This window comes from Ochotona curzoniae, unplaced genomic scaffold, assembly GCF_017591425.1.
Source record: "Ochotona curzoniae isolate NIBS_2020 unplaced genomic scaffold, NIBS_Ocur_1.0 scaffold_2587, whole genome shotgun sequence".
NCBI lineage: Eukaryota > Metazoa > Chordata > Mammalia > Lagomorpha > Ochotonidae > Ochotona > Ochotona curzoniae.
This window is the reverse complement of record NW_024467096.1, coordinates 15,620,600-15,639,646: the sequence shown is the minus strand read 5'-3', so window position 1 is coordinate 15,639,646 and position 19,047 is coordinate 15,620,600. Positions and strand designations below refer to the sequence as shown.

The 19,047-nt window shown below is 39.0% G+C and overlaps 1 protein-coding gene across 5 annotated transcripts in view; it reads right to left on the bottom strand.

Annotated features, from left to right (window-relative positions):
• VPS8 (VPS8 subunit of CORVET complex) overlaps positions 1–19,047 on the bottom strand; it is a 239,556-nt gene that overhangs the window by 126,566 nt on the left and 93,943 nt on the right. For all 5 annotated transcript variants that reach the window (XM_041002876.1, XM_041002875.1, XM_041002877.1 and 2 more), the window contains 6 exons: positions 17,459–17,681; positions 13,069–13,158; positions 9,490–9,541; positions 2,639–2,681; positions 1,057–1,129; positions 655–774 (listed from right to left, as the gene is read on the bottom strand). In XM_041002876.1, the coding sequence (XP_040858810.1) occupies positions 655–774; positions 1,057–1,129; positions 2,639–2,681; positions 9,490–9,541; positions 13,069–13,158; positions 17,459–17,681 (601 nt within the window). The remainder of the gene's footprint in view (positions 1–654; positions 775–1,056; positions 1,130–2,638; positions 2,682–9,489; positions 9,542–13,068; positions 13,159–17,458; positions 17,682–19,047) is intronic.

The window sequence follows — 19,047 nt, the reverse complement described above, 5'->3', positions numbered from 1 at the left end:
CCACTATAGTCCCTTCCAGTTCTGAGCTTCGTGTACTGTGTCAAGGAGTATAATTTATGATTTCAGAGATACACCATATCTAAGCCTGCTTTCTGATGTTGTGATAAGTGAATGAAAAACAGAGAGATGAGGTGTGGAAGGGGAGTGTAAAAAACTAAAGGTAAGAGTGACAGAGAACTTGGGCCCGGTGGCTGGCCTAGCGGCTTAAAGTCCTCGCCTTGAACGCGCCCGGGATCCCATATGGGCGCCGGTCCTAATCCCGGCAGCCCCACTTCCCATCCAGCTCCCTGCTTGTGGCCTGGGAAAGCAGTCAAGGATGGCCCAAAGCCTTGGGACCCTGCACCCATGTGGGAGACCTGGAAGAAGTTCCTGGCTCCTGGCTTCGGATCGGCATAGCATTGGCCGTTGTGGTCACTTGGAGAGTGAATCATTGGACGGAAAATCTTCCTCTCTGTCTCTCCTCCTCTCTGTATATCTGACTTTTCAATAAATAAATAAATCTTAAAAAAAGTGACAGAGAACTAAGCATTTGAAACCTTGACTTACTGAGGTGGCATAAAATATGTACCCAAATAAGAATTTTCAATTTTATTTCTATAAAAAAAAAAACTATTACCCTAGCTCATTTGGAAACATCATTAATCAATCTCTTACCAATGCCAATACATTAAGAAATTCTCTTGTGTCAAAATGTAGCAGAGTTCGGACATAGGGATAGATTTCTTCCTCAGGGGAAGCTTCTGCAGAGTGCAGGCGAATTAGAAATTCAAACACCTGCAAGTTGGAAAAGGGTTGGTTATTTTCTCACCTCACAAAGCACCCTGCTGAAGCAATGGTTCTCATTTGGATAGAACAAAGGCAGGTTGAGTTCAGTTCAAATTGCCCTTATGATACAAGTTCACCTTCTCTCAGCTAGTATTAACAACTTTAGTGATAGTGTGTAAGCTCTCTCCAAAGATGGGCAATAGCTTCTGACCCAGATGGGACCCTCATTTATCTTCAGTGCATTTTAACAAGAGGTACAGACAGTAAAACCACCATGAAAATAGTACCTACCTGGTTTTTCACCAAGGGAACAAGATCTTCAGGGATGTCACCCAATGGATAGGCACGACCTGCCAGACAACAACTAAAGAAACAAATGAGAACAGATCTGGTGACCTGTAAAGAGACAGCTTTTAAATATCACATTGTTTTCCAACCCTGAGAGTCTATTGAACAAATGGAGAACAGGTAAGATAAGGCCTCATAGCCTAACATCAACAAGAACCTAACAACACCATTAAACTATGACTTATCTGTCGAAATCCCAATGTTCTCAAGCTTTTAAACCATATGCACTGAAAATGGCAATTAAAAGTGGGAAATGAACAGCATTATCTAGAAAAACCAGGCTTGCAATAGGACAAGTCATTAGGTAGAATTAGGAAATTACCCTACAGTTTTACATGTAAACCAGGCCTTCTTTATGACTAATGACTTGACTCGTGAGCTGAATTATTACAAGCACTCTCTGATTACATCTTACTTTTTCCCTATCATTTGGGGCTGGGGAAAACTTTAAATGTCTTTAAGCCAGTCATCAATTCTCAATGTTAGACAGGTAGACACTAGCACATTCTAAAGAGTTCAAAGCGCAGATGATGAAGCACTAGGTGAATGCTGCATATGTTCTTCTACACTGAAGATTCAGTGGAACAAATGTGAAACAGGACCCAGTGTTAACTGACATCAGACGGGAGCTATAATGTTCTGGAAGGTTCTGCCATCTCCCTATCTTTCTGCTAACAAACTATTTATTTGGAAATTCTATCAAGATGCAGCACTGAACCACTACAGTCCCTAGAAATGAACTCTGCCCCAAGGAGTCAGAAGACAAATATCCCAATTTTGCTTCTTTCATTAATTTTTTTACAATTTAACCAACAGCTATCTCAGAGTTATGGGTAGTAATAACGCTCTATATCAGTGTTCAATAGCCTGAGCCCACTGATATTTTGAGTCAGATCATTGTTTTTCACAGCTTATTTATATTACATAGTTTATTTATTTATTTATTTATTTAATGTGAAAGGCACAGCACCAGAAAATGAGCCATTTGGTGGCTCCTTCCCTAAATGGTCACATAGCAGAGGCAAGTCTAGGCTGAAACCAGGTACAAAACTCCATTTCTGTGCTACTCCCTGACAAGGATGTCAAGAGGCCAAGTAACTGGGCCATCATGTTCTGCTTTCCCAGGCACATTAGCAGTGAGCTAGCAGAAAGCTGGATCAAAACAGAGCAGCCAGGACTTGAACTAGCACTCTGACATGAGACACTGGCATCACAAGCAGTAATTTCACCTGTTGTGATTCTTCACTGTGGGGACAACCTGTACACTGCAGAATGCTGAGGCAATACCCCTGGGCCTTGCCCATTAGAGATCAGTGCCATCTTTCCTATAGCTTCTTCTCAGTTGTGAAAAACAAAAATATCCATAGACAATGCGCAATCGTACATTGCTGAAAATCACTTCTTTACATAAGAGATTTGAAAAATGAAAAGCATTCTGTACATACAAAAGAATAATATTTCTAAGAGCACAAGGGGGAAAAATACAAAAAGAGCATACACATAAATCAGTTTTAAGAACTCTTACCTAATATATACGAGAAGCTTGTTGCCCATAACAACTTGCTCATCTAAAATAGAAAGAAAGGTATGTTCAAAAACATTCTCAAGATCTTTTCAGATATATAATCTCTATGTGGAAACAAAAACGAAAATTTGGCATTTAAGTAGAGATAAACGCATTCCCAAATACCATGAAACTGAGGTAAGAACACTTCATTATCCTTTAAATTTCCATTAAATTCCTTTCACAGATACACAATCAGTGTGAGATGTTCAAGAACACACATAGAGATGTAGTGGGAAATACCTTTGTATTGCCTGCTTGCCCACTATTCTGTGGCCAGGGAAAGATGTAAATCAACAACCTGACGAACTGTAGGTCATGACCAATTAATTACTATTGAGGCATAACCATTAAGTCTTCTCATTTGTAACATGAACTTTCACCACCTCTGGTGCTCTAAGGGCTCAGAAAGCTATTGTTCCTAAACAGTTAGAGTCCTCCCTATTATGTCAAAACCATACACTTTTCTTTGACTAGAAGAAATCAAAACAACAATCAGATCAAGATTTAAGTCAAGGATAGCATAAAATTATTAGGATCACTATGAAGGATAAAATGAGCAGGAATATTTATAGTGGGCAAATCATAGGAATTTGTGGTTGCTAATAATGAAATGCATCTTCAGTACATGAACAGTAAATGTAATGCAAGCAGATATACAACTTTGACCAGTAATCCCATTTAAATACTCTATTGCAAATGAACTTTAACTACCCAAAATTATATGAATAATTATATTTTGCTTCAACTACAAATGTTATTTAATCCAGCTTAGCTAGTATGACACATAGTAGCAATCACTCTTCAGGTATGAGGGATTAAGACTGTACAAAAAATGACTCTCCCTATCCCCTTATCTTTACAGAAAAAAGTCTGCAATTCCTGCACATAGCACAAAATATACCAAGTTACTGAAGAGTGAAAGAAAGCATATACAAATCTGGTGGCAGGTTCAGCCACCTGGGAGAAAGCCACACCTTTCTCTTCAGGACCTCCCTTGAATAACACTCCGAAGCAGGTGCCTGCTGGGGAAACAAGGGTGCAGCACATGCAAGGAAACTCTAACTATCTGTGCCCAGGGGACCAGAAAGGTGAAACTAGGAAGCATGACATGAATGTGGAGGAGGAATCTCACCAGGACATCCTCAAACCACCCACATATATGACTGATGCCTCAATCACTATGCAGGAAAAAAAAAAAACCTCTCAAAGCAGTTAGTCAAAGGCAAAAAAAAAAAAAAAAAAATCAGAAAGAAGAATGGAATTCCCTCCCTGAGGATACTGGAGGGGGGAGAGAAACTCCCTACCAGGCTTTGGTAGAGAGTTTACTCGCATGGAGACTGGGAACCAAGTAGCACAGGTAAAACACAGTCCTGGGCCCCGCAGCCTGGAACAAAGTGCAATCTGCTTGGTAAGCACGGTGGAGCTCAGGGTGGAGCTCAGGGTGCACGTGGAAAACACAGGGCTCTTTCTGGGCAAAGTTACTAAAGAGATGTGAGGAAGCATAAACAGTTAAGAGTGGCAAAATCGAGCAATGAAAAGAGCCAGAATGGGATTCCCAAACTGTGCCCTTCCTTTTCCTCATTGCTGCCTGATCCCAACATCACCCAAACGAATCAGAATCAAAGCAGAGCAGAAGAAGAAAAAAGACCTGAAGAGAGCAGACACAAGAGAAATGGAGTTTATAGTTCAAGCCTTGCCAAGAAAATTATCTAGTAGAACAGAAGACAAAAGCATGGATTGGAGAAAAATAACAGAATCCAGAATTCTCCGCAATGAAACATTGTATCCAGGATACAAAACAAAATTACTCAGCAATATGAGCAACTAAAAGGATAAGCCTCAATTCTTCTTACGAGAAACGAAAATCGATTACACCAAATCCTGACATGAACACAATATTAGAACAGATAAGAATTTTAAAGCAACTATTATGACAATACAGGTTTAACACACAAAAATTTCAACAAACAAATGAAAACCTGAAAACAAATGAAACAAATAATAAAAAACTAAGTGGAAAAGGTCAGATACCACATGTTTGCCTTAATTTAAGTTGAAATGCTGTCAATTTGTAAAAGGGTACCTGTGAAATGTAGTATTACATTGTTAATTAACCCCATAATGCTGGAAACTCTTGTTGATGTTATGTTATGGCATTTGATTGGTCGGAACGACAATCTGCCAGCTATGTCTCCAGACCACAGTTAGTCTCCACAAGAAACTGCAATAATGTTGTTATAAAATTAAATGCAATAAAAACAATAAATTTTAAAAAAGAACTAAGTGGGGGCCCGGCGCGGTGGCACAAGTGGTTAAGGTCCTCGCCTTGCACGCCCGGGATCCCATATGGGCGCCGGTTCTATCCTGCGGGCCCCCGCTTCCCTTCCAGCTCCCTGCCTGTGGCCCGGGAAAGCAGTTGAGGACAGCCCAGGGCTTTGGGACCCTGCACCCTTGTGGGAGACCTGGAAGAGGTTCCTGGCTCCTGGCTTTGGATTGGCACAGCATTGGCTGTTGTGCTCACTTAGGGAGTGAATCATCGGACAGAAGATCTTCCTCTCTGTCTCTCCTCTCTGTATATCCGCATTTCCAATAAAAAAATAATAAAGATAAATATTTTAAAAAAAAGAACTAAGTGGAAATCAGATTGAAAAATATAATTGTTGAATATAAAAATTCATTGAAAGAATTTATCAGCAAAATTAATACAAAAGGGGAAAAAGTAAGTGAATCTGGATATACAACAACAGAAGCTATTTAATATAAAAATGGAGAGAAAAAATGGTGAGTCAAAACTCAATATTTTAAAAACCAAAAAACAGGGCTGGAATGGTGGTGCAGGGACTTGAGTCACCGCCTTTAATACCAACACCCCAAGTGAGAGCACAGTTTGATTCCCGGCTGTCCTGTTCAGCCCCCTGCTCAAGTGTCTAGGAAGGCAATGGAACATGTCGCAAGTACTTCAGCACCTGTCAATCACATGGGAGATCTGGACAGACGTCCTGGTTCCTGGCTTCAGCCTGGCACAGCCCTCAACATTGTTGCCATCTGGAGAGTGAACCGAAAGATGGGAGATCTCTTTCTCTCCCTGTCTCTGCCTCATTATTATTTTGCCCTTCAAATAAATATTTTTTTAAATCATAAAGTTCAGTAATAAAAGAGGCATTATCAATATTAACCTTATAGAAATTAAAAGGATTATAAAAGATTCCTACAAACAAACATTGCAACAAGTTAAGGTAACATGAAATGGACAAATTCCAAAGAATTCACAAAAAATTAAAATATGCTAATACACAAAGAAGTAAATTTTCTGAATACATTATTTTAAAAACATACTTTATTTTTTAAAGGAAATGAATATTCTTGTTGTTAAGAAAAAGAGCACTCCTTTTTAAAAAAAATTATATATTTATTGGAAAGGCAGAGAGAAATACACAGAGAAATCTTCCTTCTACTGTTTACTTCTTAAACAGTCTAATAGCAAAGGCTGAGCCACGTTAAAACTTTATCTGGATCTCCCACATGGGTCACAAGGCCCCAAAGACTTGGACCATCTTCTGCTTCTCTCCCAGATGCATTAACAGGGAGCTGGACTAGAAGCAGAGCAGTGGAAACTAGAACCGCCACATAAATGGGATGCCAGCCAGAGGCTTAAATTACTGTACCACAACACTGGCTCTAAATAGATTCTAATAAGCAAAGAAACCTAAGTAACATTAGTTTCAATGTGTCCTCCAAAACTCATGTGTGGGAAACCTGACCCCCAAAGCCCCAGTGCTGACAGGTGAGGGTCTCGGGGAGGCTTCCAGTCACAAGGGCTCATACTTGCATTCATTCTGCTACTAAAAAGGACTTAGGGCAGTGAGTTTGCCCTCCTGTTTTTCTATCTAGTAGGATACATTTGTCCACACTTGGCCCTTCCTCCATGAGAGAACAAAGTAAAACAAACAAACAAACAAAAACCTTCTAAGACATCAGACAAGGGCACTTAATTTTGGATTTCTTAGGCTTCAGAGAAATAAATATCTGCTCTTTATAAATTGCCTGGCCTCAGATATTCTGGCACAGCAGCACAAAACATAAGCAGTCATTTTAAAACTTCCAGCAAGGAAAAGCATTGGCCCATATGGCTTTGTTATTAAGTTTGGGCAAATATTTAAAGAACACTAGCCCTTTACAAACACGAAAGAACAAAAGGCAGACTACTCCTCAACTCACTGTACGAGGCAAACAGACCAAGATACCAAGTACACCATGATACCAAGACTAGTATTCTTGATACCCAAATATCAGAATAAAAAAAAACCTACAGGATAGTATCCCTTTATAAATATAAGCACACAAATCCATGAAAAAATACCAACAAGCTGAATTCAGCAACACATTAAAAAAAAATCGTATGCCATGTCCAAATGGGATTTTTTTCTCAAGAATGGAAGACTGGTAAATATAGAAACAAATCTGCAGCTGGCTTAACTGGCCAATTCTCTGCCTATAAGTGTCAGCATCCTATGTGGGTGCTGATTTGTGTCCTGGCAACTCCACTTCCCTTCCAGCTCCCTGCTTGAGGCCCAGGAAAGCAGTGGAAGAGGGCCCAGAGCCTAGGGATCCTGCACCCATGTGGAAGACTAAGAAGAACCTCCTGGCTTTGGATCGGCTCAGTTCCAGCCATGGAGGCCATTTGGGGAAGGAACCAGCAAAAGGAAGATCTTTATCTCTGTCTCATCTTCTCTCTGTAAATATGCCTTTTTAATAAAAATAAATAAATTAAAAAAAAAAACAAGGTAACTAAACCACACTACTGAAATAAGGAGTAAAATCCACAATCTCAATAAATGCAGAAAAAGCACTTGATAAAAATCCAATACTCTTTTCCATTAGAAACACTCAACAAGCTAGGAATGGAAGGAACTTTCCATAAATGGGCAAACTTGCATTATGTTTAATGCTGAAAGACTGTTTCCCTCCAACATCAAGAGAGGTCCACTCTTGTCACTTCCACTCAGCACTGCATGAGAAGTGAAGACAGACTAAATACAGAAATAAGACAACCAAAATCGAAAGGAAGAGATTAAACTCTAGTTGCAGAAAATGTGATTTAAGTTTTTCTTAGATTCTAAAGATTAAACTAAAAATTAATATTTGAATTCAGTAAGCATGTAGGATAGATGAGCAATACTCAAAAAATCAGTTTACTTTCTACACATGAGAAATGAGTAAGAAAGATGAAGCATAAATTTTCATTTATAATAGCATCAAATAAAATGAAATTCTTAGGAACAGATTTAACAGATAAATTGTATAAGTTATACTTTAAAACCAACAACAAAAAAATTACTGAAGGAATCTGAGAAGGCCTAAATAAATGGAAACCTATCAAGTGTTCATGGATTAGATGATTTAGCAATATCCCTTGGGCTGATCTACAGACTAAAGGCAAGTTACCAAAATCACTGCTGCCTGTTCCACAGATATTAGGAAAGCATATGTAAAATAAAAATAAATAGAACAACAAACTCATGAGTTAGAAGGCTTCATATTGTTAAGCTAGGGCCTGGTGCAGTAGCCTAGTGGCTAAAGCCCTGCCTTGCATGCATCAGAATCCCATATGGTACCAGTTGGTGTCCCACAACCCCACTTCCAATTCAGCTCCCCTCTTTTGGCCTGGAAAAGCAGTAGAGGACAGCCCAAAACCTTGGGACCCTGCACCCATGTGGGAGACCCAGAAGAGGATCATGGCTCCTGGCTTCGGATTAGCTCAACTCTGGTCGTTGAGGCCTCCTGGGGAGTGAATCAGTGGAGGTAAGCTCTTCCTGTCTGTCTCTTCTCTCTGTATGTCTGACTTTCCAATAATAATAAATAAATCTTTAAAGAAACTATTTTAAAGATAGTGATTTCTCCAAAACTAATCTAGAGTCAATGCATTTGCATGTGGAAAGACAAAGCGTCTAGACTAGACAAATCAATTTTGAAAACAAACAAAAACGTTGGAAGATTTCAGGTACCAGATTTTAAGGTTTGTTACAAAGTCACAGAATAATCAAGACAGTGCATTACTTGTATAAGGATAGACACAGAGATCCATAAAACAGAATAAAAATCTGGAATTAGATCCACATTTCAAAGTTAACTGTTTTTTGACAAAGACATTGGGTAATTCAACGGAAACAAAACAATCTTATTAATAAAGAGTACAGGAATTCCAGGCTGCAATATGAGAAAAAGTTTCCTGAACTTTATCATGCATCATATACAAAAAGCAAATTCAAGAGAAATTACACGTCCTCCATGTTGGGTACAGGATCCCAAGTGCTAAAACTATTAAATTTCTTCCAGAAAAACAGAAGGTCTTGATGACCCTGAATTAGACAAGAACTCTTAGAATATTAAAACTCTGAACTACACAGGAAAAAAAGGTAAGATGGACAATATCAAGATTAAACATTTTTTTATCTACAAAAAAAGGGTAAAGAAAACAAAATACCAATAAACACAACAAGATGAATCCCAGAAACATCATGATAAGTGAATATCAAAGATTGTTGTGAAACTCCGTATACATAAAATATAATGACAGAAGATCAGTAATTGTCCGGAGATGGGGAAGCGTCAAGTACAAAAGGCAAGAGGAAATATTTGAGTATGAGAAACTAGTTTTTTTCTGCCATCTGATTATACTGGTGAATGACTGATTACATATGATTACCAAAATTTACACAGTACACAAACACTGGTAAGATTCCTGGCATTTAACTAATACCTTAAAATGTAAAAAGACAAAAAAACATTAAGATTCAGAAAATTATTACCTGTTAGTGTCTTTCCTGCATTCAAAGGAGGAGCAATGACTTTGAAAAGTTTCTGCATTAAAATGAAAATGAAAACAATCACTATCAGTTCCAATGGTATTTTTGAAATACAGTCAAGAGTCAGATGCTGTCAATCACCTTTATCTGATGGAATTAGTCATTTGCTAATGAGATGAAATATAAAAGCTTAACATACTCAGAAGCTGTTTATAAGAATCATTAAGAAAGAACTGTGATATTCCTCAGAGAAAGAAACCATTTAATGAACAGCAGTTACATGAAGGTCTAGGGTGAGATCACAGTTTATAATAAAACATACCTTAGATTCTTAAAATATTCTTGCTCTTTAAAAGCAAATAAGCAAATGAGAGAAGTAACGTCTTACCAAAGTGATAATACAGTTTAAACTGAAAAAAATCTAAACCATCAGCAGCCACAGAAACATTAAACAGGGCCTTCCCAATTACAACCTTGGATGTCTCTCAGAGGGAGGCCCGCTAGAAGTAGGCTCCTGTCTGGGAAAAGACTGACCATTAGCAGCAGGAAGTATACTTCCACAAATCTACTAGCATCAAAACGTCCCCCAAAGCTAACCGTTCCTTTCTTCTTGTTGTTCTTCTATTTTTTTTCAAGATTTATTTATTTTCATTGAAAAGGAAATTTTATAAGGAGAGACAAAGATCTTCCATTTGCTGATTCACCCCCAAACAGCCACAATGGATGGAGCTTCTTCCAAGTCCCCCATGCTGGGTACAGGATCCCAAGCCTTTGGATCCTCCTCCACTGCTTTCCCAGGCTATAAGAAAGGAACTGGATGGGAAGTGGAACAGCAAGGACACAAAGCAGCAAACATGGGATGCTAGTGTTTGCAGGTGGATAATTAGCCAGTTGAGTCATGGCGCCACCCTCAGAACTAACCCTGGGTAGCTATTCATACAGTGTTCCCATAAACTTCTGTCTTCCCTCTTGTCAATATGTATGTCACTGCTTATTTTAAGTCCCAATATTCCCTATCACTCCTCCAACCTTATGACCTAAGTTAGTAAAAGAATTGTTCCTCCCAACATAAGGCATTATATTTAAAACTAAGAAATGTTTTCAGGGGGATAGTGGTCATCTCAGATGTGATCGGATTGTTATCCAATCTGGAAAACCTAGAACATTTTATTTGTTTTTTTATTGGAAAGGCAGATATACAGAGAGGAGAGACAACTCCCAAGCAGCTGCAACAGCTGGATCTGAGCCAATCTGACACCAGGAGTCAGGAGTCTCTTCCAGGTCTCCCAAGTGGGTGCAGGGTCCCAAGGCTTTGCACCATCCTCAACTGCTTTCCCAGGTCACAAGCAGGGAGCTGGGTGGAAAGCACGGCCACTGGCATTAGAACCAGCACCCACACGGGATCACAGTGCATGCAAGGCGAGGACCTTAGCCGCTAGGCTACCATGCTGGGCCCAAATCTAGAACATTTTAAAGGAATAGATATCTCCTCTTAATCCAGGTCTCTTTAAGTGTTAAAACACTACAAAATATTACACTTGGTGTACACAAAAGTATTACACTAAAAAGTGATTTTCTGCTACACAGAGAATTACAAAGGAGGATTTACATCCCCTCCCACTGCTGAAGTCTCCAAATGACTGTCTAATAACACACCAAGCTCCTGCTGAAAGCCACCGCACCCAAAGACCACTCTGAATACAAACAGGGCAACCTCAGTAGCCCAGTATACTGGAGATGTTTATGTACTTGTATAAATGTAAACCAGATTGTGGGGAAGAAAAACCTCATGCAAAACAAAAATTTCAAAAACAACATAAAAAGACATCAATTGTTTTCCTCAACATAGGTATATCAAATTACAATCCGTTTTGAAGAAAATGAAACACTGCCTTAAATCTTTGCACACAGGTAGCTATGGTACCTTTCTGAGAAGGCAGCTCTAAGACATCTAAGGCCAAACAATACTATCTTGATATTCACACACTCAGGGTCAAAACCAGGAGAGAGGGACATGGCACTCATAGTAAAAACTGTTCAACTGAAGGGGCTGGCACTGGGCCACAGCAAGTTAAGCTGCTGCCTAGATACCAGTATCCACTGGTTTGAGTGTGAGCAGCTCTATTCCAATCCAGCAGATGGAAGATCTGTCTCTCAGTAATTATGGCTTTCAAATAAACAAATAAATCTTTAAAAAGAAAAGAAACAAAGAAGAGAACTTGACGACAGGAGAGAAGTGCACCAAAATGGGAAATTATAAATGAGAGGAATATCATCCTACCAATCTCAAGGTACGTAAAGAAGCCTGAAATCATAGACTGCTGACTCAGCGGCAGTGTGGATGTCACTGAACCCCATGATGTAAAAGCACGGTCTAGACCCAAGACCTTTTCCTTCAACCTAGATGTTCTTATCTGTTTCCCTTAATCCACTAAACTGAGAGAAGGGCCAACTACAAGGTTCCAACCACAAGGAGTCTCCTGTTCGGAGATGAGAACCTTAACAGCCAGCATTATCTGGAAGTAAATCCTGGAGAAAATTTAACTGCATTCATGTAAGCTCCCAGGTGAGCTTGAGCCCCAAAAGGTCATGGCAATGCTGGGCAATCAGGAACCTTGCATGGTCGTACCTCTCAGCCTCAATTTTCTGTCTGTAAGAACCTTCAGCCCTGACTACTCTAGGACCTGGGAATAAGGCCACAGCTGCCCGGGGCTGTGTACTTTACAATAAAGAGCTACTTTCTTCCACCATGCTGATACATGACTGGCTTTCTGCACTTTGGTGAGCTGGCCCAGTTTCTGGGTTCTACAATAATGGCTTAAACCAGTTGTTAAACTATAGTTTTGGATGACCTTAAATTTGTGAACGAGTTGCCTTGATGCCTTCAATGAATATGTCACATTTTTTTAAGAGTCACCATATTAAAGCAATGGGCTGGGAGGGAATTACATACATTTGAAATCCATTATCTACAATTCTGTATTCAAATTTAAGGCAAATAATAACATAGGCATGCAATTTGGTTCTAAGAGTCTAAGAGTCTATAAGTCCAAATGCTTTTTAGACTCTCTTGGTAGGCAAAATAAGAAAATATATACATATATTATATATATATAATGAATGCTATAAAATTCTGCATTTGGAAAAGCAACAAATTAACAAATAATGACTTGTACCGTTTTGAGGACAGGTTCCCCAGAAGAACAGATCTACAGATAGCATTCTCCAAGAGTGCATTTATTATATAACAATATTATATAAAATATACTTCTTATGTCCTTTGTTACTATAGCATTCTTAAGAGGAAAAAAAAAACTTGAAATCTAACAAGCTTGCATTATTTTTATCTATTGTTCCTTAGGATTTAAATACCTACTTAGGCATAATAAAAAAGAATGCAGTGGCATAAAGCATAAAATTAATGACTACTTGTAAGTCCAGTGCTAAAAAGAGAACACAAGTAATAATTCTAGAAGAGATTTAAAGAGGACTAAATAAAAACAAAATCTATTCAAAGGAAAGAGAATGGGAAGAAATTAATAGACAATACTAAATATGTGTCTGAGTAAGAAAGTATCTTACCTCCATTGGACTAATAAACTCATTCATGCCTCTGTTGTAGACATAGATCATAGCATCATACAGACGATTTTCCCAACACATGAGAACCACCTGTAAAAAGAAAAAGTAATTTAGTCCACACAGCTCAGTACATTTCAGCAAGGATTCTCCTTGGAGCTGTAGGTTTGAAGATGATCTTAAAATAATTTTTTTATATTCCTTCTCTAGTAAAAGAAGAACTGAAAAGTATTTAAACACAATGCCAGGCTAATAACTGTTTTGGGATCAATAGCATTCTTAATAATATAATAATTATTTTCAACATGTTCCTGTTATGGGGTGCAGCCAGTGATAGCCAGCACCCATTGACAGTGGGCAAAAGAAATTTGGCTGTGTCCCCTATCTTCTGTCCTGAAAATGGGTCCTAACACCAATGGAATGATAATTCCATCTTCAACCACTTTCCCCACATCCTAATTTAGTCAGGATATTGGATGTAGACAAGTCCAATTAGTCTAGGCATTTTTAGCTACAAGCCTAGTTCCTGTTCCTGCCCAACCCAACCAACACTAATCAACTCCTTAGCCCACAACACTTAGGTATTCGCTCCTGCCCACCTGTGACTCACCTATCAACTAAGAGGGGATGTATTGCATTGTCGTGTAACCACTCCCCTCACAAGCCCTTTAAAAGGCCCATGAAGTGGGAGCTCTCACTCTCTTTCTGGCCTGGTGCTTCCATTACTCTGGCACCTCAACTCTTGGCTGACCCAGGACAGGTAATCCCCTGAGCATGGTTCCTGTGTACTGCTTAGATGGACCAATGGTTATAATAATGTTGTTTCTGGTTTGTGTGCTGTCAGGAGTTCCAGGAGGGGTGAGGCCTAGCAGTAGTGGAATGTGGGCAGAGAAGCCAGGGAAAGGTGAATGTCCGCAGCTTATAAGTGTGTCCAGGTCCTTTGTGAGCGTGTCCAGGTTATTCATTGCATGTCTCTTAGGATACCTTAGACTGTTGGGGAAGCTGGGACATAGGTCTTCAGCTCAATGGATAGACTTAAGGATAATGACCATTTGTTCCTTTTGGGATTATGTTTGGTTGGATTGCTGTATAGAGTTGTGATTTGCTATTGTGCTCCATTATCACCAAGCTTGGTTAATAAAGACTCCTTGTCTGGTGTGATGTTGCTCGCACCCTGCAACAGTCTCATATCTTCGTTTTGCTTCTGTTTTATCCTCCTCCTCCTTTTACTTTGTTGATAGTTCTACAAATATTTACACTCAGACTCTCAGAGGCCAGAGGATAAAGTAACAAACAAGACAGATCCTGACCTATTCCCTGCTATTATAGAATCTATTCATCTTGAACATTCATCAAAAGGAGGGTGAGGCACACACTAGTAAGTATGTTAGTTAAGGGTCGGGGTGACAGTCAACTACACAAATAACTAATTATAAACCAATCTGACTCAGTCTAGAGTGTACAAAATATCAGGCCCGAAGGAGCAAACATTAGGCTAGGATCTAACGGATGCATTCATATAAGCCAAAGACAGAAGTGTAAATGAGAGATTATGCAAGCACAGTGAGGAGAGAGGAATTTGAAGTGTTAGAAGATGGAGAGAAATTGATTTGAGAGAATATATAGGAAGAGTAGATATGACTTGGAGTGCTGACAGCTGCAGAATGCCACAGAGGGATGAGGAAGGTGAAGCAGACATGTTAAGACATAAATGAGTAGCCAAAGGGGTAAGCGGAAAAATGGAAATGAGGAGACTCAGCCTTTCTGGAAGAAGGCATGCTCTAGAATCTTCCTTTTTGTTCTCTCTCTCTCAACTCCTCTCTTTCTTTCTCTGTACCATCATCAACTGTCTCTTCACTAATGACTAAAACCTTTATGCCTGTAGGCCTGATTTTCCTCTGATCCATACACCCAACTATTTCCTTGATATTGCTTTCTGAATGCCTACAGTGATCTAGAAACAGCACATTTTGTCTCACATATTTAAGACCTGCCCTAATCCTCTCAGTCCTCTTAAAAGAATCACTTTGCAGGCTGCTTAACACCCAATGAGCAAATTCTACACCCCATATCCAAAACCAGGCCAACTCTCTCCGTCTCACTACTACCTCTCTATACAGGATCAGGTCCCCTTTCCTCGCTGTGTTATCTATAAAGCAAACCACCACCATCTCACTAAAAACTTACTAGTGCTTCCTCATAGCACTTACTATAAAAATGGAAAACCTTGGTCCACTTCTTTCATCAAACTCCAGATCTGGCGGTCTTTTTAACTGCTACTTGAATATCCCAGGGATACTCCTTTTTCAGATACACTATTGCTTTTATTCATTACAACTCTGTTCCAAAATCTTTGTCTTACTAATTTCTACTTGTCATGCAGCCTCCAAGACTCGATGTTCCTTCCTCACAGATGCTTTCTATAATTAACCAACCTACCAGCCCTTTCATTCTTCACCATAACACCCTATTTGATTTTTGGCATGGCACTTGTTTTTTAATATCTCCTGGCTGGTTATCCACATGTTGTCATACATCTCTGCTAAACTTCAAGCTTTGTGGAAGGACAAACCTTGTTCATCACAGTCACTGAAGCACCCTGAGAGCCTGGCACTCAATACATGCTTCTGGAAGTAATGAAGCCACACTGCCAAAAGACTAAGTCCAATAAGTGTTGAAAAAACACTGCTTGATGCAGTGGGTACAGAGGTCACTGCTTATCCTAGAGAGTTATTAACATGTGGAAAAACATGGAAGCAGCACAAAAGATAATGCTTTCATGAACTATAGCCACAACCAGAAGGCATGCGATGTGACAGTAATCCAGGGATAGGAAGGCAAGGAGACTTCATACACACAGGTGAGAAACTGAGGGGGAGATTTCGTACTGATCATTTTAACATGAAACAGAATACAGAACATTTACATGGTGAATAAGCTGGAAAAAACCTGGGAAGAGAAGAAATTTTAAAATTCTGTATTTCAGGTATAAAGAGCTGGGCTAATAATCACTAGACATACTGTCATTCTGTGAACACTAAGCCAATTTATAGATGTCAGAGGAGGGCCTGAAAAAAAGAAAAGCAGAAACAGAGGATCTGACTTTCACTTGTCAAACTCACAGCAATTCATCAAGAACTTCTAAAAAGAAAACAATAAACACTTTTCCAAAACTTTCATTTCTATGCAATTTTGCACAATTTTGTATTAAACAAACAAACAAACAAAAAAACCCCAAACACCCTCCCTTTTGGTCTTTCTAAGGCCTTTGTTTAGGTGTTCACATTTTAGTTCAAGAGGATTTATAACCTTTTCAGGAGTAACATGCTCATTATTAGGACTGATGTGAAATTAAATTGTGAAATATGTTAAGTCAGAACAGAAACTGCTTCCCAATTAAGAACTTCCAATGATGACCTGAAGTACCATTTATATACCTCAAGTACCATTTCCAAACAATAGGTGAGCTACTCATGCTAAGAAGCTCTACATTTCAAAATTCAAGTCTGGACTTAACCTATTACAAACTATTGCCCTTTTAATAGGACATTTATAAAGACCTAAACTGAGTAATACATGTACCACTTACGCTAACTGTGAATTAAATACTATATCACTAAAATACAGGAACAGAAAATTTATGTCTTAATAAGCTTAAAATACTAGTTAATTTAAAAATGGCATAATGAGATTAATGCTGTGGCATATCAGGTAAAGCTGTCATCTGCAACATAAGCATCTCAGACAGGTACCAATTTGTGTCCTGATAGAACTACTTCCTATGCAGACCCCTGCTAACTGTCCAGGAAGAGCAGCAGAAAGATGGATGAAGCGTTTGGTCATCACGCAGGAGACCTGGATGAAGTTCCTGGCTTTGGCTGAAGCCCAGCCCTGGCCATTGTGGCCATCTTGGGAGATACAACCAGCAGATGGAAGATATTTCTTTCCATTTCTCGCTTTCTCTCTTTCTATAATTCTGACTTTCTAAACAAATAAATAGATGTTTTAAAATATAGAAAAATATTCTTAAAAGCAAAAAATATTCTATCATTCTTGTCAAAAGTACCCACGGTTGAAATATACCTATGCCAACTTAAATGGATAAAAGCCATTTGAGAGAACAAACCAAAAAAGATAGATCAGTCAACAAGTTTTCAATGAGTAATGCCCCATACCAAGAATTTCAGGAATGTAAAAGATATAGAAGATTTAATTTTCTGATTCAAAGCATATAAAATCCAGCTTTCACTTAAATATACACAAATGTTAAGTTTGTCAGACTTTTCACAACAAGCATTTGTTAAATAACAGGCTTTTCAGAAGACAGGAGGAGGGCTTATCAGCCAGGTAAATAGAATTTCTTCTGCATATTAGCAAACTGTCCATAACCCACCTGCTGAATATCTAGGCTGGTGATATCCATATGTACAATGAGGGCTTCCACATTTTCCATTAACTTCTTATCTTGGAAATGAACAAGCAAGTCTTTCATGACCTGGGGTGTGATGCCCACCAATTTATCACTTAAAATATATGGCTCAAGGCACTCCAAAAACACTCCTTTGGCCACTGAATTCTCACTTAACTTGTCATACATCTGGCTAAATAAAAGGTCCCTAAAACAGAAAGGAGAAAATATAATTTTAGGAACATTACAAGCATCTATTACATTTAAAATGCTAAGATTATCTCACATTTTCTCTATTTCAACTCATACACAAACTTAGTAAAATAATAGCAATATCTTCACAAGCTTTCTACACCAAAAACCTTTCTAGTATACATCACATCAGTTAATTGCCTCAATACTTGATTTACAAGAAAGAAAAAGGAAAACACTAAATTATTTGCTGAAAAGTCTCATTCACAAATAAATAACAGAGTCAGAATTCAAACCCAGTTTTCTGGGCTAAATTCTGAGCTCAGGTTCTTGCAGTAAACTCCTTCTTAAAAACAAGAATGCTGCCTGGTGCTGTAGCCCAGTGGCTAAAGTCCTTGCCTTTCATGCACCAGGATCCCACATGGACACTGATTCTAGTCCCGGCAGCCCCACTTCCCATCCAGCTTCCTGCTTGTGGCCTGGGAAAGCAGTGGAGGATGGTGCAAAGCCTTGGGACCCTGCATCTATGTGGGAGACCCGGAAGCAGCTCCTGGCTTTGGATTGGCTCAAGCTCTGGCCATTGTGGCAACCTGGGGAGTGAATTAGCAGATGGAAGATCTTCCTCTCAGTCTCTCCTCCTCTCTGTATATCCAACTTTCCAATAAAAAAAAAAAGTGCTAAGCAGGAGACAGAGTGGACAAGACAAAGTAGGGCAAAAAACACTATTCCTGTAATATATCCTTTCCTGCTATCTATACATTCTTAACTGATCTGTGTAGTGAATGTCTCTTTATTCAACCATAATCCTATGCTTCCCCCAGAAGGGTCTAGACAATGAGCTCTGATGCGAGAAGAAAAAAGATTTTAATTTTTAAAATACATTCCTGGAAACATTCTTATTATAAGAACAAATTTTTAAATCACTCTCAATGCTATAACCTTCAGTAACTGTATAGCATTTGTTTCACTTTTTTTTTTTAGATTTATTTATTTTTATTTCAAAGTCAGATATACAGAGATGAGGAGAGACCGAGAAGATCTTCAATCTGTTGATTCATTCCCCAAGTGGCTGCAACAGATGCAAAAGCCAGGAACCTGGAGCCTCTTCCAGATCTCCCATGCAGGTACAGGGTTCCAAGGCTTTAGGCCATTCTCAACTGGTTTCTCAGGCCACAGAGAGCTGGATGGGAAGTGGGGCTGCTGGGATTAGAACCAGTGCCCATATAGAATCCTGGCGCACGCAAGGTGAGACCTTTAACTACTAGGCTATGGAGCTTGGCCCATGTTTCACATTTCTTTTGTAAACAGCCCATAACATTTGAGTTACAATCAACATAGGTGTAACTCTGCAACATTGTGTGATAAATATTACTACTAACATG